The 21,234-nt window shown below is 48.8% G+C and overlaps 1 protein-coding gene and 1 long non-coding RNA gene across 22 annotated transcripts in view; one reads left to right on the top strand and one right to left on the bottom strand.

The window, feature by feature from the left end:
• Positions 1–21,234, bottom strand: part of mark3a (MAP/microtubule affinity-regulating kinase 3a) — a 29,690-nt gene that overhangs the window by 4,559 nt on the left and 3,897 nt on the right. For 5 of the 21 annotated variants that reach the window (XM_037977990.1, XM_037977989.1, XM_037977994.1 and 2 more), the window contains 16 exons: positions 19,940–20,125; positions 19,747–19,800; positions 14,777–14,825; positions 14,473–14,538; positions 12,911–12,981; positions 11,943–11,999; positions 11,128–11,364; positions 10,900–11,040; positions 9,059–9,158; positions 6,247–6,359; positions 6,014–6,161; positions 5,725–5,915; positions 5,531–5,634; positions 5,216–5,392; positions 3,635–3,904; positions 3,247–3,273 (listed from right to left, as the gene is read on the bottom strand). In XM_037977990.1, coding sequence (XP_037833918.1) covers positions 3,247–3,273; positions 3,635–3,904; positions 5,216–5,392; positions 5,531–5,634; positions 5,725–5,915; positions 6,014–6,161; positions 6,247–6,359; positions 9,059–9,158; positions 10,900–11,040; positions 11,128–11,364; positions 11,943–11,999; positions 12,911–12,981; positions 14,473–14,538; positions 14,777–14,825; positions 19,747–19,800; positions 19,940–20,125 — 1,991 coding nt within the window. Of the gene's footprint in view, positions 1–501; positions 550–735; positions 816–3,246; positions 3,274–3,634; positions 3,905–5,215; positions 5,393–5,530; positions 5,635–5,724; positions 5,916–6,013; positions 6,162–6,246; positions 6,360–9,058; positions 9,159–10,899; positions 11,041–11,127; positions 11,365–11,942; positions 12,000–12,910; positions 12,982–14,472; positions 14,539–14,776; positions 14,826–19,746; positions 19,801–19,939; positions 20,126–21,234 lie in introns of all 21 variants that reach the window. The other 16 variants (XM_037978000.1, XM_037978001.1, XM_037977993.1 and 13 more) reach the window with 11 other exon arrangements.
• Positions 17,944–20,385, top strand: LOC119617430. Its single transcript, XR_005233676.1, has 3 exons — positions 17,944–18,714; positions 18,835–18,884; positions 18,962–20,385. It is a non-coding gene; the product is annotated as an uncharacterized LOC119617430 (long non-coding RNA).

Here is a 21,234-nt window from a genome sequence, read left to right as displayed (position 1 = left end):
AGGACGGCCTGTCTCCTGTCCTCTGATGGTCCCTGAACCGCATCACTGTGTCCATCAGAGGACGGCCTGTCTCCTGTCCTCTGATGGTCCCTGAACCGCATCACTGTGTCCATCAGAGGACGGCCTGTCTCCTGTCCTCACCACAGACCTCATCGAGCCGCAGCACCTTTGTCGTCAAATTAAAGGAAATCTATTAATTATGACATTATTACTTCATCTGATCGGAGCGTTTCTGCGATCTGGTTTTATTTTATTCATCCAACGTTTGGTTTGTTTTATTTACAGGAGATTTTTCTCTTTAAACACCAAAGACAACATCAGCCGACTTCCTGTGTCTCAGGGACATCGGGACAAGCTCCCATCATGCACTGCAGCCAGCGGGACAGAGAAACAGGACGGGTGGAGGAGGAAGAGACTCTGAACTCGGGACAACAGGAGGACAGACGGGACCGAGGGGGGAGGCCTGACAACCAGATTCTGACGGATTCAAACAGCCCTTACTCTAGATCTTCATCTTCCTACAACTCTCTACATCTTCTGCTTGTGAATCTGAAAGAAAGAAATGGGAATCTGAGGAAACGGCAAAAATCTGAATGGACACAAGACGAGAAAAGAAAGCGAGAGGGACAGAATATTTAATGGATGACATGAGATAAAAACCAAGCAGGACCGTGGAAGGATGGAGAGAAGGAAGGAAAGGAGAGGCTGATGGACGCCGAAGGACAGAGGACTTACTAAGGGTCTTTCCTCCCTGGGCAGAAGGGACGGACGGCCCAGTTTTGGCCGTCTGCCGCTTGGTCGGGTCAATACTGACCCTGAGCAGAGAGGAAGAGCAGCAAAAGGTCAAAGGTTAAGGACACAAGAAGGTAAGGAGGACAAAAACACAAAGCTGTGAAGAGAGGAGGAGGAGGAGGAGGAGGAGGAGGAGGAGGAGGTGACATCATCCTGAGGAGGGAAAGAACTCACTGATCACGTCCGGGAAGTGAAGGAACGACAAAAACGTAGTAAAAGGTCATCAGAGGATTTCAGACCAGTTTGAAACCTTTTACTAGATCCACAGAGAAAAACAGAAAGAAGGTGAGGAGGTGATGGAACCAGAACCAGAACCAGCCGACAGATTCGGGTCATGATGATGAGGATGATGGATGAAGGTCTTTAAATCATCCACAGGAGGGCGCTATGAACCTGGAGACGGCAGGGGCGGGTCTACCTTCAGGGGCGGGGTCTATTTTCACGGGTGGGTCTACCTTCAGGGGTGGGGTTTATCTTCAGGGGCGGGGTCTATCTTCAGGGGCGGGTTCAGACTTCCTGTTCTGAATGTTGGAGCCTCCTCCCTCCCTCCTCCTTCCTGACTGACTGAAGGTTTCTTATCGTTTCTCAGAGGAGACAACAGGACCTCCAACTGTCTCGTGGAGGCGGTTCTGATTGGACCGGACCTGAGCGGGCCTACCTCCACTGAAAACGTGCGGACGCCATTATTTAAACCTCGAGGTCACTCCCAGCAGGAAGTGCTACAGGTAGCTGCTGGAGGATTGTTCATAGAGCGACCGACAGCAGGTAAGATACTGACTGTTCAAACCTGTTCCACAGAACCCCTTCTTCAAAATGTCCAGACTATCCCTTTAAAACAGGACTCCTGATGACATCACATCCTCCACCAGAAACAAACGCCTGGACTCGCTCTGCAGCAGCTTCAACTACCGGAAAACCAACGGAAAACCACCGGAACAATAAACAACAAGGACTTAAACACTCGACTTCTTCGTTTGAAGCAGAACTTTTTCAGTTTCTTTAAACTTAAAATAAAAAAGTCAAATTATCGCCTGAATCCGAACCTTTTTTCTCTGCCAGGAAACAACTGAAGACGTTCCCACAGCTGATCCAGAATCAGCTTTTTATTTCTCGTTTCTAAACCCAAACGGCCCAAACGGCCGCGGCGTTCAAAGGTTTGTTTCTCCTAAACGTGGCACCAAAGTCCGGATGAATGACGGGTTACTTCCTGCCGGTGTTCGGCTCGTTAATCATTCAGGTGAAAACAGCAGCTTTACAGAAGGTGGAGGTTTTATTTCACATAAAGGGATCATTTATTAAAACTCAGAACTACTTTAAACTCTTTTCTGCACTGAAACTGAACATTTACCAAAAGCAAACTAATAAAGTAAACAACATTAAGACGGTTTTTAATCGTCACAAACAAGCCGGATCCAAACGAGTTTGTTGAGAGTAAAGCAGCAGAGTTAGAGGAGGTTGAAGCTCAGCATGCGATGAAGGTCGATTAGTGATGAGCTGTTGGCTGAGAGCGTTTACACACACACTTCCTTCTTTTAGGTTTTATGAATATGAAGCTCCAAGCGAACAGTTCGGACCCGTTCAGGCTGGACGGCGACCCGCGGCCATGTTAGAACTGTCAGTCAGAACCGGATGTTCTATAACCCTGAGCTCTGACTGGGCCGAGACCAGAACAGAACTTCCAAACGTCTCAGGGGTCGGAGGCTCGATATCCGAAGACGTCTGATGATAAAGCGGTCCAGACTGAACTAAATGTGGGGGCAGTGAAATAAGGATCTCAAAGAGACTGAAGCTGAAGTTGGAAGGTTTCAGGTCGGATAGAAGCAGGAAGCTACGGAGGCTGTGGAGGTTCATCGCCATGGTGACGGTGGATCCAGGTCCTGAGTGGACCGACCAGTGCAGCTTGAAGCAGGTCTACGTGGCTCCGTCACACCACCGAGCAGCGAATTACAAGCTCCACCTCCGTCTGCTGCTTGCTCCAGCGAACAGGCCGGCCCCGCCCCTCTTCCTGAGACCGCGCCGCCCGCCGTAAATCCTGCCCCGCCCTCTCACCGAGACCGCGCCGCCCGCCGTAAATCCTGCCCCACGCTCAGCCGTCAAGCAGGACATTCTGATCGTGGTCGGGCCTGCCGGACCACGATCAGAACTTCCTGCTGCTGACGCCGTTTCCTCCGCCACAGATCTGAGAGTCCTGCCAGGGGCGGAGCTAAAGAGTCGCCGGAGTCAGAAGGACAAACTCATCCGGTGACGAGTCTGAACGAGTCAGACAGCCTCATATTTAACACGTTTACTGAAACAGCCAATCAGGGAGGTCGATGGAAGGCGTGCGTGTAGACGCTCTAAGCGGCGTGTTAGTTCAGCGCAGCAGCAGCTCTGTTTATCTGGAGAGTTTCAGAGAAGAAGTTTAGTCAAACTGTTCTTGTTATTTTATTTTGAAAGGCAGTGCAGGAGTCCTACCTTTTGGCAAACCTGAATGACATGTTTCTACAACAGAACCAGACAAAGAGACATGAAACATGGTGACAGAAGAGCGGGGGGGGGAGTCTGATGAATGAACAGAAAGGGGCTGACTGGAATCATTTTTAGTTCCTTCGTTGAGGTCGGTCGCTGCCCGGCGGCACCTCCACAGGTTTAAACCGTTTCCTGTTTCTGACGTCATCAGTTTTAATTTTATAACTGACTTCTCTGTGAGAGGAGGAATAAACTCCTCCCACAGTTTACTGTTGTTGTTATAAACCTGATTTAGAGTTTTGAATCTGCAGCTCGTTCAGGCTGGTTCCTCTGGAAGGCGCCGGGGCAGCGACAGAAACTCCCGTTCAGCGGACAGAAACGCGTCGCGGCCTACCTGCGGGTCAGTTTGGAGGTGAGTTTGGAGAACAGGTTGCTGGTTCCACGGCTGCGCGTCTGGGACAGAGACGTGGCGTCGTGGGAGAGGGTGGGGGAGGCCGGCGGCCCGTTGTACGTGGCGGTGCGGCGGTCTCGCAGCTGGCCGCCGTGGAAGGTGCTGCGGCTGGCCGTGCCTCTGGGGAAGCGGAGGCGGTCGGGCGTGGTGGCGTTGGTGATGCTGTGGGTCGACGCCACCGGGTTCCTCTGACCGCCGGGTGACACGGCAACGCTGGAGGAGGAGGAGGAGGAAGAGGTTAGGATTACCCGGAGTTAGGGTTAGTTTCACAGGTTTCTGACAGACATGATGGGAAACAAAGGTCTGATCCTTAAAACAGCCGTTTGTTAACGAGCCGTTTGTTAACGAGCCGTTTGTTAACCAGCTGTCTGTTAAGGAGCTGTTTGTTAACGAGCCGTTTGTTAACGAGACGTTTGTTAACCCGCCGTTTGTTAACCAGCTGTCTGTTAACCAGCCGTTTGTTAACGAGCCATTTGTTAACGAGCCGTTTGTTAACCAGCTGTCTGTTAACCAGCCGTTTGTTAACGAGCCGTTTGTTAACGAGCCGTTTGTTAACCAGCTGTCTGTTAAGGAGCTGTTTGTTAACGAGCCGTCTGTTAACGATCCGTTTGTTAACAAGCCGTCTGTTAACGAGTCGTTTGTTAACAAGCCGTCTGTTAACGAGTCGTTTGTTAACGAGCCGTCTGTTAACGAGCCGTCTGTTAACGCAGGTCTGACATCATCAGGGTGGGAAACACGACTTTCCTTCAGCTCATCTGTTGATTTAACGACTTCAGATCAAAAAATCCTCTTCAGCTGCTGCTAAATTTAGCTTTCAGCTGAGGTTTTGCTTTTTTAATCTGCTGGGTTTTTTTTTACAATTAACGTAGCTAATTTAGTAGTTTGGCTAATATAGCTGTTGTTTTGCTAAATTTAGCTGTTTGCTGCTTGTAGCTTTCAGTTTCTGTTGTGCTAACTTTAGCTTTTAGCTACTGTTTTTGCAAACTTTAGCTGTTCGTTGAATTGTTTTAAGAACTTCAGCTTCCTGAACAGTTCTCGGCTGTCATTCAGGACTTTTTGTCCTCAGGTGAAGTTTTGAGTCACAGGTTTTATTTTATATTTATTCCTGCAGCACAAACCAATAAAAAGAGGAGCTACAGTCTGACAACAAATGATCCTGAAGAAACTGGATTTCCACTCCGATCCAGCAGGTGGCGCTGATCCCACCCTGAAGGTCAAAGCACAGACGTGTGAAATGAAAGCAGTGAGTTCTGTTCCTGCTCGGTCACAGAGGAACCCAGAAGGGTGGAGGTCAGGGGTCAGAGGTCAGAGGTCAGGTTTGTTATTTCAGCAGGTTTATGATGGGCAGATGTTTGATTTCAGGATGTGGAGAAATATTTTTCTCTAACATCTCAGATCAAAGCTCAGCGGTGATCCTGCTGCAGTCAGGAGGAGCTGCAGGGTTACAGATGGGGGGGTTAGCCGGGGGCCAAACAGGGGCTGACACACCAGACAGACGGGGGGGGCGAGGCCCTGCCGTCTTACTTGGCCGAGCAGCGGTCCAGAGCGTAGTAGGAGTGGGGCAGTAAGGCCCAGCCTGCCTGACAGGCGTACAAGGGGCCGTCGGTTTGATACCTCTGCCGCATGGAACTGGACGAGGCACCGAACGCGGCGGCCGCAAAGGCAGAGGAGGGGCTAGTGGCACAAGCCATCTCAGTCATGCTGCTCATGCCGGAACGAGGGGAAACAAAACACAAGAGATCAACACCAAACAAGATCAGTGAAGAAGAGAACCGAGGAGGAGCCGAAGAAGAGGGGAACCCGAGCCACGGCTGGTCGGTGGCTCGGCGTGAAGCTCACCTGTTCTCCTTCCCGTTGGGGATGACGGACAGGCGGTCCGTGTTGTTCCTGTCGCTGCAGACGTACGTGTTCCTCCGGGTCATTCCTGCCGACGCAGAGTTATTCTGCAGAGCAACGAGAGGAAAAACGTCTCTTAGGACCGGCGATGGCGCTGAGGAGAACCAGAACCTGTCAGGAACCTGTCAGGAACTCACGCTCGGACCGGTGGGGGCTCCTTTCCTCCGGTCGGGGATGTCGGCCTTGTTGGGGTTGTTGGCGTTGCCCAGCAGAGGGCTGGAGGGCGGGGCGGTGCTCGGCTTCCGGAGCTGGACTTCCTCCTTGGTGGCGTTCTCCGCCGTGGAGGTCTGACTCCTCTTCGGATGAGCCGGAGGAGCGTTCTGACCGACTGGAGACCAAACAGAAACATCATGTCGTCTCTCCTCCAGCTGAGGCAGTCAGCATCTGTGTGATGAAGCATCTGAAAGTCAGAGCTTGTCTCCTCACCTTGCTCGCTGTAGCGCCTCTGCTTGTGATTGGACGAGACGCTCCTCTGGACCTTGAGGTGGGACGGCGACTGTCCGTTCAGCTCACTGCTGGGTCTCGGTTTGGACAGAGACAGGTTGCTGCTGGAGGCCGACTCGCTGGGCTCCAGCTGCCAGACGACACAGAAGTTTCACTTTAAAAACCGAAGAAGCGGCGAGCTTTTTAAATGGCTGCTTCCTGTCGGGCGTTTGTACCTCGGAGGCCTTCCTGCCCAGCAGCAGGTACGTCGCTGTGATCTCATCATACTTCATCTTGGCCAATGACTCCTGGATCTCCTCCAGGTTGTAGCCCATCCCCACCATCACATCTGCACAAACAACCAGGATGGAAAACAGTGAGAAGAAGAGAAACGCATCCAATAATTAATGCATCCATTAATTCATGCATCCATTAACCAGTTAACTTTCTGTTAACCAGTGCTTCTCAAACCTTATCCCTCCTCAGATCAACTTTATCCTAAAAATATATTTAGATTTAATCAAATAAAACTAAAATTTCACATCATTTTTTTAATTCTCTCTTGGTAAATTAATGACAGATGGCTCCTTTAGACAGTTTGTATTTTAAATTAAAAACAGTAAAATAAGACCATCAGAATCTGATTATTTGTCTGAAAACATTTAAAACAATTAAGTCCAACCTGTGCAGAAAAACCCAACAAATCTAAGTTTAGACCATGAGGAGTTTATTTTTACTGAATATAGATGAAAGGATGAATCCTTTGTGAGTTTCACCTCAAAGTGTTTTAGGACTGAAAACTAAATAAAATAAAAATAAAAATAGTGACGTGTCCCGTCAGGGTAGAAGGACCACTGATGGTCCAAAGGATAAAGTTTGTTTTCAACTTCTTCCAAATTAAAATTAAATCTGAGGAGGAAAGAAATCTGAAGGAGAGTAAAACGGGATCTTTGCTTCTTGAAATGGAACCCACTGACAGAGAAGCGGAGAACGTTCTGAGCAGAACCAGACGTTCCTGTCGGACCTGAAGAAGAACGATGTTCGGCTCAGTTAGTCCCAGAAGCTGGTTTCTGATCTTTATTCTGACGTTTTAGTAAAAAAGGAAACAAACATTTCTTGTTTCCGTCCTTCCATCCAGACCTGGAAAAACCTTGAATCAGACGGTTTTTTCCAGGCTGAGCAGGAACGCTGCAGGTCGTCCCAACAGGAGCCTAAAGACCGCGACCCGTCCAGATCTCTCCAGATCTCCAGGACACCAAAAACTTTAAAAAGCTGCTTTTGTGTTAAAACTTTGAGATCTGCTGTAAAATCTGCCGTCTTCCTGTTCATCTGAAGCCATTTTCTGATTGTAAATAAATCAGCTGAACGACACTGTGACAGAGTCTCTGAGAGAAGGAAGGTGAGAAACGAGTTCTGGCTCTGGAACCAGGCAGAACCGGACCCGTGAGCTCATCTTTCTCACTTTCATCCTCCTGATTCTTCCTCTCTGCCTCGCAGCTCAACCACAGAACCACGTCCAGACCGACGGATATCCAAGAAAACATCATCTTTAAACCCAGAGCTGCTTCTGTGACTCATCAGGGATGTTTCTGCTGCTCACACAGATCAGGACACAGAGACGTTCACACAGATCGATAAATGAGATAAAAACTCCTCCCAGTCGTTTCTCAGGCTGCAGGACTTTTAAACACCAAGACTAAACCTGCAGTTTTTATTCGTGACCCAGTAACTCATTCTCTGAAACACACCAGCCTGAATCTCTGATAAATCCTCTGATAGCCTGAGTAATAATTCAGCAGCAGGTCCAGGAGGGAAACCCTGACCTCCCTCTGCACCTCCTCCTGGGGGATCAGGAGGTGTCCCCCCGACCAGAGAGGATTTATAATCCCTGAACCTGGAAATCCTCCTCTTCCCCTTTTATTTCTGACAAACAGGAAAGCCCAGATCAGCCCGCTGGCTTCAGCTGCTTTCATTGGCTGATTGTGTCGCTGTAAACTGTAGGCAGTGATGAAGGTGGAGGAAGCACCGCCTCAAGGTGCCACAGTGGGTTTAAGGGTGAAGAAGAGGGCCAGGAACTGTGGAACTGTGGAACCGAAGATTACGGCACATGAGAACAGACGGTGCTTTCTGAAAATTAGCCTCTCAAAATGCAGCTGAACGACTCACTGGTTACAGCTGAGAATTCACTGGTTTTATCACCTTTTCAGCCTCTAACCAGCCTCTAACTAGTCTATAACCAGCCTCTAACTAGTCTATAACCAGCCTCTAACCAGCCTCTAACTACTCTCTAACCAGTCTCTAACCAGCCTCTAACTAGTCTATAACCAGCCTCTAACTAGTCTATAACCAGTCTCTAACTAGTCTCTAACTACTCTCTAACCAGTCTCTAACCAGCCTCTAACTAGTCTATAACCAGCCTCTAACTAGTCTATAACCAGCCTCTAACTAGTCTCTAACCAGCCTCTAACTAGTCTCTAACCAGCCTCTAACTAGTCTCTAACTAGTCTCTAACCAGTCCAACAGTCACATCACACACATTCTGTCTGCTTCCACAGACTTTCATTCCTCTTCTCTGCAGAGCAGACCTCCACCTGCTCCCTACTCTCACTACAGACATCACCTGCCCACACCTGTCTCACCTGCTGCCCCACCCTCATACAGCTCCTCCCCCTCTCCTCGCTCTTTTAACGGCGGCGGCTCCGTCTCCACGCGGCTCGGCGCTCTCGAGGTGCAGAAGCCTCGTTTATTTTCTCGGACTAATCTGAGCCGTCATCTCGTTTTCCCATCTGTGAAACAAGTTGGTGAAATTCTCAGGAACAAAGAGCCAATTCTCTCGACTCCTGGGTGATAACGAGCTGGCCCCGACCACAGCTGCCGTTATGTAAGAGCCCCGCCCCCTTTTCTGATCCCATCCATCATTTCTCTGAAGGTCGTTCCTCCTGCGAGTTTAACGCGTTCACGCCTCACTTCCTTCAGACTTTAAACCAGGAGGTGTGAATTCTTTTTGTTACACAACAGCTGAAAAACTCGGCTTTCCGGAGCGTTTACCTATCCTCTTCTGGTCCGTGATGTCCAGCTCGGGCTCGGTGTACGGTTTCAGCTCGTCCTCCTCGAAGCCCGCGTTGATCCATCGATCCTTCATGATTTGCTGCAGGCGGTCAGAGGACACGCTCGTTCAGAAACAGTTCACAACAAGAAGAAACTTTTACAGCGTCAGTGTCAGCAAACCTTCGGCTCCTTCAGGACGTCTCAGCTACGACGTCTGGGTTTTACAACTGAATAATTTAACTTTATTTACGTTACAAAAAATGCATTCAGATCTCTTCAAATAAACTGTGTGCTCTTTGAAGTTTTCTTCATCTCACCTGCTTCATTTTTAGCTTTTAGCTGCTGCTCTGCTGGTTTTAGTTTTTAGCTTTTAGCTCCTGCTCTGCTGGTTTTAGCTTTTAGCTGTCGTTCTGATCGTTAACGACTCAGTTTCATTTAAGCAGAAAACGTCACGTCAGCATTAAAGCATTTCCTACAGCAGGGGGGTCAAACCCAGTGACGCAGGGGGCCAAAATTAAAGATTTGCTCCTAGCCAAGGGCCAATCAGGATCAATATTTATTAAAAATTATATAAATTAATTGGTTTTAGATGTATTACGTCAAATCATTCATATAGAAATATCAATGACCTTTCCCCAGTTACAGATTATACAGAATTTAGAGCAAACAGACTTTAATGAACACAGACAAATAGATCAAACTTCATCGTTAGCAGTCATTTCTTACACCTCACTCAGCTTTTAAATGAAGTTTTTAACAATAAAACAGACAAAAACCTGATCATACAGAAATTAAAACTATATATTGTTGGTTTCTAAGTCACTGTCAGAGAAAACTTCAGTTTTTTTTCAGACTCGATCTGTCACAGACTGAAGGGCCGGATGAAATGTTACAGAGGGCCGGATCTGGCCCGCGGGCCTTGACTTTGACACGTGTGTCCTACAGGAATGCTTGTCGCCCGCCACCTTTCATGCCGAGGTTTTAATGAAGGTGACTGTCACGGCTGGGTTCAGGGAGTTACATGATCGCCCGCCTGTCGTGGCGGTACGAGTTTATTCTCCGGCTCGTTCCCGGGACGTTAATCTGCAGCACATCGATCGATCGGGCCAAACGGATTACCTCCGGTTCTGATGGAACCGGGTCGGTTCGGGTCGGTGTGACGCACAGCCCGTCAGAATCCATCAGACGGAAACAGAAATCTGTGTCGGCATTAAACCCGTCGGTCTGTTAGCTAAATATCTCATGAAGCACCTGATTTAGGATGGCCGACACAGCTAACCAACCGTAGCAGCTACAGCTCTTACAGAGGCGGAGCTAGTAGCTGAGAGTCATCCCCAACGGATCCTCTGAGGTGGCGGGCGATACAGTAACAACCTGATTTCAGGTCACATGTTAACTCGTTGTCTTTAAATATTAACAAACATCTCATCATGAATAAATAATAACATTAATGTTTTATTCCTCTGGTTAAAGGAAGAAGCAGCTTCAGTTAAAAACCAAACAGGATAATGAAGCATTTAAAACCATCAGAACCAGAACCTTTTCCTAGTATAATAAAAATCTGCAGATTCTCTAAATTAGAGACATTTGTCCAAACATCACAGTAAATAATCACTAATAATCTGCAGAGAAATCAGAGTCACTGATGGCTGAAAATCTGACGAGACAGAAGAAACCCTGGAATCCATTATTTCTGGTTACAGCATCACAGAGGAGGAGGAGGAGGAGGAGGAAGGCCAGACGGACAGAAAACAGGACACTGTGGGCGTCGGAGGACATGATGCATGAACAAAGAGGAGGAGGACAAACGGCACGTCTGAAGAGCCAAGAGGTATATTTACATTTTTGCCATCCTCCCTCACCTCGAGAGTACCGCGCTTGGCCGGGTTCAGCACCAGGAAACGTTTCAGGAGGTTCTCGCAGTCTGTGGACATGTAGAACGGGATGCGGTACTTTCCCCGGAGGACACGCTCCCGCAGCTCCTGCAGAGAGGACGGGGACAAGAAGACACGTCCAGATGACATGTGCAGGTTTAACGCAGCGGAAGGACAGAGGACTGAATGTCCCACCTTCAGGTTCTGCCCGTCGAAGGGCAGCGAGCCGCTGACCAGCGTGTACAGGATGACGCCCAGACTCCAGACGTCCACCTCCGGCCCGTCGTACTTCTTCCCCTGGAAGAGCTCGGGCGCGGCGTACGGCGGCGAGCCGCAGAACGTGTCCAGCTTGTTGCCCAGGGTGAACTCGTTGCTGAAGCCGAAATCTGCGATCTTAATGTTCATGTCTGCGTCGAGGAGCAGGTTCTCCGCCTGTGGACACATGATCCAATTAAAGCCCAGGAGGAGACCAATTAACTCAACATCTGGACATCTGTCCCCTCATGGACACACGCTGATGTCCCTCAAACTGCAGCAGAACCGGCCCGGGTCACAGAGCTGCAACCTTTTCTACAATCAGACCGAATGAACCTCCGAGCTGAAGGAGCGCTTCTAATTTTAACTTCTGCTGCGAATAAAAAACCAAACGCTGGTGAAATATCTGCAGAATTCTGGATCCTAACGGAGAAGCCTGCAGGGTTAATGCTTTCATCGTTCATTCATTCACATTTCCCTTGTCTTTGTCTTTAAAACGGAGCGGGGAGAAGTCCAAACCCACCCACTCCTGCCCCGTTCCAAACATTTCAATCAATAAATCAATTAAAGCAGCTCCAGAATCTTCACCGTTTACTAATTATTAGTCTCAGATTCAACAACAGCTCTTCATTTAAAGATTTGTTTGTTTCTGAGCTGAACTCTGGAGTGGTAGTAGCTGAGAGTCATCCTGGGGGGGGGTTTAAAGGTCGTGGTTTGTCGCTCGGTCCGAACTGACCCGGTCCGTCAGAACTCACCTTCAGGTCCCTGTGCACGATGTGCTTCTGGTGGCAGTACTGCACCGCCGAGACGATCTGCGGAGGGAGGAGACAGAGTTCAGGGACAGGATGTGGCCGCCGCCGCCGCCGCCAGGAAGGACGAGACCCACAGGAGGTGTGGCCAAAGACGCCAGAGGGCTGTTTGTCATTAATCTGCAGGTTTCAACAATCCAACTCCTCCTGCAGACTTTATTTCAGCTGGGACTTCTGCTTTTTGTAACTTTGTAACTTTATTTCAAACATTTTCTCCTCAGAAACACGAAGATCTGCTTCAGCTGCTGCCTGTTTGTCTCCTTCGGCTTCTTTCATGTAACGTTCCCAGTTATAAATGTGGTCCTGAAGTTTAACTCTTAATAAATATTATCTTTAATTTCAGATTTCACAGCCAGTAGTTCCTCCTCAGCTTCACTTTTACTGACTTCATAAAGAAAACTTGTTGTGTATTTTACCCTAAAATGTTTATTATCCCAATTATTACTCCTGAAATAAGTTGAAAGCAGCTGTTCTCCAAAACTGACCAAGACTCCTGCTGCTACAGGAAGTGTCAGTACTGGACCAGGTGGACCAGGTGGACCTGAAGGACCTGGATGACCAGGTGGACCAGGTGGACCAGGTGGACCTGGTGGACCTGGTGGACCTGGTGGGGTGTAAATCTATCTGTTTGCAGCCATTAACGGCTCCTTGTGACCCTGAACTTATCAAGCCGAACTTTTCTCTCTGAGGAAACTGATTATTTTTAACGTGCACGTCTACTTCTGCTCAGATCTGCAGAATCTGAATACAAAGTTCATTTAATCTGATCTAATGTCAGTTGTGTGTAATAATCAGGTATTTGTGCAGCTTCTCCTCCCTGTAAGCCTCTCTGTTCGTCAGACTCGTGTCCTCCGAGGCCGGGTGGAGGGCAGACGTGTGAAACCAGAACACTGCAGGGGGAGAAAGCCAAGTACCTGTCTAAATTTAGCTCTGGCCTCTTTTTCCTTCATTCTTCCGTGTGCAACCAGGTAGTCGAACACCTCGCCTGGAAAACAGAAACAGAGGACTCAGAAAAGCAGACCGAGGCTGCGACCCGGAGCGCAGGAAATCAGAACTTTTCTCTGCAGCTGGCGCTCGGTGCCACCCATGTGCACGCTTTCAGGGCAACTCCTCCAAACTGAGCCCCTCCTGGAGGCACAAATCTGCTGCCGAGCTTCTGCCCGTCTGCACATCTACACCCATCACTTCTGCTCTGAAGGAACTCTGCAGCTCTGCACATGCACATGTACACAAAAATAGCAAGCAGATAAAATAAAAAGCGCCCTGAAAGCCTCCCGCTCGCTCAGATCTGACCTGCAGAGGCAGCCGGAGTGTTTCTGAGCCTCGAAGCTCTGACTCAGCTGCCAACGACAGAAAAACACTCGCAGGGCTGGAGCTGAAGGGCAAACTGCAGGACGGGACGAATCGGGACAAATCACAGAGGAAAGTCTGCCTGGCCTTCATGAAGAAGGATCAAGATTAAAGGTTTTTTATTTTTCTGCATCAGGAAATGACTCCAAAGGTCAGCTGTAAGAAGTTTACAGATCTTAGTTTTACTCTCCTTCACTACCACCAGGCAGGAGACATCATGAAGACCAAGGAACTCTCCCCACAGGTCAGAGACGTCATGGAGAAGATCAGATCAGGGTTGGGTTCTCCCTGAACCCTGAACATCTCACAGAGCTCCATTTAATCCATGATCAGGAAAGATGATGTCACCAAGAGAGGCTCGTCCTCCAAAACAGAGCAGGGAGGACATTAATCAGAGGGACGTCCAGCTGATGGAGCTGAGACATGGAGGACCTGTCCTCAGGAGACTAGAAGCTGCTCAGAGCTGAGCTTCATGGAGGAGAAACTGACTAAATCAGTGGTGTCCAGTCCTGGTCCTGGTCCTGGTCCTGGTTCTGGTGGACCACCATCCTGCAGGTTTTAGATGTTTCTCTGCTCTCCAAGTTCTGCAGAAGCCTGATGGTCATAAAGATCAGATGAGTCAGAGAAACACCTGAAACCTGCAGGACAGTGGTCCTCCAGGACCAGGACATGGACCAGAACCAGGACCAGGACTGGGCACCACTGGATTAAAGGGGGCCAGATGAGACTATTTGTCCACCAAGAACACCATTTCTGGACCAAACACCTCATCTGCTGAGAACATCCCTACAGTGAAGCACGGTGGTGGCAGCATCATACTGTGATGTTTACCCATCAGCAGAGACCGGGAATCTCCAGAGACGGAGGTCCACCGTCCAGCAGGACAATGATCCTGAACCCTGACCTGGTTTAAGGAGAACCAGGTACAGGTTCTGGAGCGGTCCGGACCTCGGTCCAGCTGAGGACACAAGCAGCACCGTCCAACCTGAAGGAGCTGGAGACGTTTGGACAGAAGGTCCAGGAGTCGGACCTGAGGACACCAGCTGCTCGGACATCCCGACCGGACCTGACGCCTTCGGTTTTATGAGTGAGATGGCCGACTGACGCTGGAAACGTTTGGACTCACCTCCGCTGGCGTACTCCATCACCAGGTAGAGCGTCCTCTCCGTCTCGATCACCTCGAACAGCTTGACTGCAGGACAGAAACAGGAGGAGTCAGGACCACATGAACACCAGGAACTCTCTGATGAGCCTCACGCTGCTAAAAACAGAAACTGTGGGACGGAAATAAAAAGTTTCCTCTGCAGGAAACAGATTAAATGCTGATCGACACCAGCAGGAGAAACAAAACATGAAAACTTACAGCTTCAAACGAGTCAAAATATATTTTTTTGTTTTATTCTTTAACGTGTTTGTGCTGAAAAACTTACCTATATTAGGATGATTCAAGATCTTCATGATTCGGACCTCCCTGAAGAGCTGAAAACAGCAGGAAAACGTTTTACAGTTAAACATCTGGAGGAGCTTTAATTCAGGTAATTCTCAAAGATCAGACGAGCTTTTAGAGGCTGAAGATGGGCCGAGGTTCACCAGCTGACAGGAAGTGTCTGAGAACAGAGCAACACTTTCACAATAAAGTTCCTGAATCTCCATCATCTCCAGATCATAAAACCCATCTGTAGGAACCTCTGGGGTCAAAGGTCAAGGCTGGTTCTGGTTCTGTTCTGTNCTCAAAACAAATTCAGGCAGAGAGTTGAACAAAGATGGCGGTAATGCAGTCGCTGAGCAGCATCCTGTGAAGAAGAGCCTAAAGTTTCTGCTCGCGAACCATAAACCCAGATGTTCTAAAGCAGGAGACCCAAAACCGTCAGCACCTAAGGAGCTTCAGAGAAGTTCTGATTATTCTGCTGCTGTTGTTCCAGGGGAAAGTCCGAGGTAAGAGTTACACTTTTATGGAAAACTTCATCAAACATCTTGTTTCCAGGTCTTAAAAAATGTTTAGGTCCGGGAACTAAAAGATGCTTCTGAACCAGCTATCAAAACTTTCTAAAGATCGTGAGGACCCATGTGTTAGCTTTCGCACTGCCTGGAGAACTCTGTGATGGTTCAAAGCGTTATACGGCACAGAAACCCACTTAAAAAAAATCTGAACTATCCCTTTTTATGTTGCATCTTTTCACGTTGTTGTTCAGATCCTGGGAAGTTCCTCGAGGAGAAATACAACCCCGATTCTGAAGAGTAGGAACATTGAGTAAAAGGTTAATAAAAACAGAATCTCATAAACTCTTATTTTATTCACAATGGATCACAGGGAACAAAGGTTTAAACTGAGAAGTTGTACCATTGTTATAAATTAAAGGTCACTTTATAAAGACTTTAAAAGTAAGTGGTCCAAACAAACATCTGGAGGAGCTTTAATTCAGGTAATTCTCAAAGATCAGACGAGCTTTTAGAGGCTGAAGATGGGCCGAGGTTCACCAGCTGACAGGAAGTGTCTGAGAACAGAGCAACACTTTCACAATAAAGTTCCTCAACTTTGAATCTCCATCATCTCCAGATCATAAAACCCCTGTAGGAACCTCTGAGGTCAAAGGTCAAGGCTGGTTCTGGTTCTGTTCTATAAACCGTGCTGCTTAAAGCTCTATCAGGCAAAGAAGAAGCCAGATGTGAACAGATGTGAGAACTGTTCTGAGGTCAGCCTGCCTCTCTGATGGTATGGGGGTGCATTAGTCCAGGTTTTAGAACAACATCTGCTCCCATCCAGGACTGTTGAACAGACAGAACGGGACAACCTCAGGTCCAGATGTTTACAGATGCTGCACGAGGAGAACATCTGGAACAGCTGTAAATAGACGAGTTGCTGCCAGCAGATTCAGACTGACCTGATTTATTTCTAAAAACTGTAGAACTTCTTGGTTTAAACATTTGAAACGTGAGATTTACGAGATTTATAAACTCATTTATTCTGTTTTTATTTACATTTCAGATTCGTTCTGCTTGCTTTTAGTCTCTGACGTCATGACTGGAGCCGTTTGGTTCCTGGACTCTCAAACATCACGTTGTTCCAGTGAAACGTGATCCTTTAGTCATCCTCCTCCTCCTCCTCATCAACCAGAACCTCCACCTCAGACTCATCCTGACATCAGCATTCCGGACGCCGCACAGAGATCCGTTTATGATTGATCAGCTGTTACTCCAGCGTGACGTCTGCCATCCCATAAAAATATAACAAGGCTTTAATCTTCCATGAGGCGGGAGCGGCCATGCTGCGGCGTGCTGACGGACAAATCTGTGTCCTCAGAGGCAACTAAAACCTGCTGTTTGTAGGTTCTCAGAGGTGGGAATAAGAGCGGCAGCAGGTTTGCAGTAGCACCGCAGCTAAAACCAGGAGGTCCAGATCTCTGAACTCTGATCAGTTTCATATGATTTTTAGTTTCAAACATTTATGTTTTAAAACGCTTCGTTAGTAAAATATCTGGACGACTCTAAATGTGCTGCTCAACCTGACTCAAGATGGCCGCCACAGCTAACCGTGGTGTGGTAGTAGCTGAGAGTCGTCACCAGCGCAGCTAATCATCTAATCATCTATCTTTAATGAATTACATAAAAAATCCGGACTTTCTGACGGAGTTCATCTAAAATAAATGGATGAACTCAGGATTTCAGCAGTCAGGAGGAAGAGGAGGAGGAGGAGATGAAGAGCTCTCTCCTGCTGTCATTCCTCCAGCTTTTATTCTGAAAGGACATAAATGTATCTGTGCTGGTGGAAACCTCTCCGCTGCTGCCAAGTGACAAGACTCATCGTTTCTGAGAAGGTGTTAAAGGAACAGAAGCTCGCAGGGATGTTCTGAAGCTTTGGGCCCGTTTGGACCCGTTCTCCGACACAGAACCCGGCATGAAGACCTGAAAACTCTGATAATAAATAAAAGTCGTGTAAAAACGCAGCAGGAAGTTAAAGGAGGTCTGCTGAGCCGGTCCAACCACAGCTGTCTGCCATGTGATCAGAACCGGGCTCCGGGCTCCTCCTCCGGGCTCCTCCTCCGGGCTCCTCCTCCTCCTCCTCCTCCTGTCTTCTCTTGTATCCTCAAGTCTCCTCCGGGCTCTTGTTACCTCCCCCTGTCTCCTCCAGGCACCTCCTCAGAGCTCCTCCAGACTCCTCCTGCGGACTCCTCCTGGCTCATTCAGGCAGCTCCTCTAGACTCCTCCCATCTCCTCCTCCGGACTCCTCTGGACTCATCCTGTTGACTCCTCCTCCTCCGGACTCCTCTGGACTCATCCTGTTGACTCCTCCTCCTCCGGACTCCTCCTCCTCCAGGTTCCTCCTGTCTTCTCTTGTATCCTCAAGTCTCCTCCGGGCTCTTGTTACCTCCCCCTGTCTCCTCCGGACTCCTCCTGTTGACTCCTCCTCCTCCTGGCTCATTCAGGCAGCTCCTCTAGACTCCTCCCATCTCCTCCTCCGGACTCCTCTGGACTCATCCTGTTGACTCCTCCTCCTCCGGACTCCTCCTCCTCCTGTCTTCTCTTGTATCCTCAAGTCTCCTCCGGGCTCTTGTTACCTCCCCCTGTCTCCTCCAGGCACCTCCTCCTCCTCCTCCTTTTTCTCCTCCCGGCTCCTCCTCCAGGTTCCTCCTGTCTTCTCTTGTATCCTCAAGTCTCCTCCGGGCTCTTGTTACCTCCCCCTGTCTCCTCCAGGCACCTCCTCAGAGCTCCTCCAGACTCCTCCTGCGGACTCCTCCTGGCTCATTCAGGCAGCTCCTCTAGACTCCTCCCATCTCCTCCTGTTGACTCCTCCTCCTCCTCCTCCTCCTCCTCCTCCCTTTTTTTGTTGCTTGTTTTGTCAAACCTTCCATCCCATCATCTTAGAGTCGGAGATGAGTCACAAACCCAGTTACCGATCCAGAGCTCCAGGAAGACGGATGTTTGTGCGTCTGTTGTAAACTGGAACTAACCCGAGGGGTTTAGTTCATCCATCCAGTCGAACTCGCTCCTCTGTGGAGTCATCTGGTCCGAGCCCGAGGGAACAACAACAACCCCCCCTCGCCTCGTTGGTTCATCAGGGAGTCAGAGAGGTTCCTCTGAGAGGAAATCCATCCAAACGTTACTGAAAACCAACCTGAAGTCTGGAGCAAGAGACAGACAGGAAGAGGTGATTAAAGTGACCTCCCTGACCTTTGACCTCGCAGACAACCTGAAAACATTTAACCAGCCTCTCATCGGGCTCAGGTCGGCCAATCCAGCAGCAAACTGGTCCAAACTCAGGACCCAGAACCAGAACCTTTAAACGTCTCGTTACCCTCCGAGACGTTTAAAGACGAGCTCCTACAAACCACCGAGATTCTCCACGACAACAGACAGCCATCTGAAACAGGTAAGATATTAACTGCTCCCAACGTTTCCTCCACTCTGAGTTTACAGGAAACGATTCAAACATCAAAGCTGACCTGAAACCAGCTGAGCTCTCACAGATGTTCTTCTGCTCTGCTTCCAGAGGAACAAAGAGTTTGTCTATAAATGGAAACATGACAGAGAAGGTTTCAGGTACGCTCGCGTTGTTTCCTTAAAATAAACATTAAAAGGAACAATCTGACAAACAGAACCGTTTTTATCCCTGACAGCCTGAAAACCAGCCGGAGTGTTTCTGTGACACGCTAAGGCCCCGATCAATGGAGCTCTGGAAAAACTGATGGAAAACCAGTGACCGAGCGCCAAGCGGGCGCCGAGCGGCGGGGGCCGGCCCAACACCGTCACCAGCAGCCGCCGCTCTCCGCCTCCCTGTCTTACCAGCAGAACAACACCATGACGGGTCGATACCGCGCAGACTTCCCAGAAACCACTTCCAGGCCAGGAGTGGGAGCCAAAAGGCCGCGGGAACGCCGCGGGAACACCGAACACAGGGAGCAGAAATCAGCATCTTAAACCAGAACCACGGAGGAAAAACTGGAGCAGCAACAAACAAACATCACAATCTGTTCCCCCATCAGACAGAAGAAATCATTAAAAAGGTTTCTGTGTGAAACCTGAGAGCATCGACTGATTTAGGCCCCGACGGCTGCAGCAGACTTCCTGCTGCTTTAAACCTTCAGAAATCAAAACCTTAAATCAAAACCTTCGGCTCGCTCAGGAAACAGCTGCTGACTTTTATACTTTTCAAAACGTTTAACTTCATTTACATCCTTGTTACATTATTATAAATCAGTCTGTGAAATCTGCTTCAGCTGCTGGCTCTGCTTTTACCTCCTTCAGCTACTTTTAGTTAGCTTCTAGCTGCCCTTTTGGCACCTGTAGCTAGCTAACCTCCTTTAGCTCTTCCAGGAAACGGTTTTAAATGTGATGTTTTTTGTTTCCGAGTCGTGTCCTCAGAGACCAGCAGCCGGCGGCGCTCTGACCCAGGAAGGTTTACCTTCTGAAGGCTGTTGGGGTTCAGCTGCGTCTTGTCGATTATTTTTATTGCCACCTGTGGGGAGAAAGAAAGGCTCGGGTAAATCATCTTTTCCAAAAGCAGAGGAGACTCTGAACAACTGGAGCGCGGGGTCAGAGGTCACGAGGGTCAGAAGATCCTAAATGTGACCCCTGACTCTGACCTCCATCCTCACCTCTCGGCCCGTCAGGATGTGCCGCGCCAGCTTCACCTTGGCGAAGTTGCCCTTGCCGATGGTCTTGAGCGGCCGGTAGTTTCCCACGTGGGGCTGCTGCGGCTCATCGGAGCTGCGGGATCGGACGCCGGCGCGGGCGGAGCGCGTGCCGCCGAGCTCCTGGCGCCCGTTGCTGTGCGACGTGTGCTGCGGAGGGAAGGAGCCGTTAGACGGGCAGCGGGCGCCAAAGTCTTCAAACCCTTTCAGAGACCCGTCTTTCTGGATTTCAACAATAAATCAGAACCCGTCAGCGACTTTTAATGAATTAAAGAGCAGAAGATTCAGCGACAGAAGATCTAATTTATCTGTAAACCACAGGATTCATCCTCTGACTTCTTTCTGCTGGTTTGTTTTATTAAATCACTCTGAAAACAAGTTCCCAAAAAATCAAACAGCTGTTTTTAAAACTCAAAGTTCAAAAAGCATCTTTCAGCAGCGTTTTTATGCATAAAACTGTAGAAATATTTGTTTTTTTTGTAGTTAAATAAATGATTATAATACAACATTTTTTATGTGTAAACCCAAAGATTTCTGGTAATTTTACCATAAAAACCAAACTCAGGTGAAAAAACACTTTTTATAACATTTAACAGCCTTCTTGTGTCTGTTTGATTAAAATTATTTTTCATATTTCTTGCTGTTTTAACAGTTTATTATAAATTAGGTGATTTCAGGCTTTAATCCTAATTTTAAACTTCTGTTTTGTGTCGTCACATTTATGTTTTATTTGTGTTTGGAAAAAGCAGAACAAACGAGTTTCTGATGGAAACATCCAGTGGAGTTTTCTCTTCTTTCGTGTCCACCAGGGGACAGCTGTCCCCTCAGAGGACGAGCCCTCTGCAGGACACATGAAGAAGAAGCAGAGACGGAGACAGATGGAGACAGACTGAGTCAAACCGTGAGCAGAAGGAGACATGTGGTCTCAGAGTTATTAACAGAAAAACACAACGAGGACACAAAACTGCGTGAGAGTCCAGGAGAGGAATCTTCTTCTTGTCTTCTGATCGGCGCACCGTCGCCACCTATCAGGCCGCAGGTGGAACTGCAGAGTCCTGAACGTCTCCAGGCTTCAAACCGAGCCGATGGTTCGATCGTCTTCTGTCTGCGACTCGAGACCCGAGTCTTGGACCGACCCGAGTCCTGGACCGACCCGAGTCTTGGACCGACCCGAGTCCTGGACCGACCCGAGCCTTGGACCGACCCGAGTCCTGGACCGACCCGAGCCTTGGACCGACACGAGTCCTGGACCGACCCGA

Source organism: Kryptolebias marmoratus, linkage group LG10 (assembly GCF_001649575.2).
Source record: "Kryptolebias marmoratus isolate JLee-2015 linkage group LG10, ASM164957v2, whole genome shotgun sequence".
In the NCBI taxonomy this organism is placed as follows: Eukaryota; Metazoa; Chordata; class Actinopteri; order Cyprinodontiformes; family Rivulidae; genus Kryptolebias; species Kryptolebias marmoratus.
The sequence above is the reverse complement of the archived record's forward strand: the minus strand, read 5'-3'. Positions and strand labels throughout refer to the sequence as shown.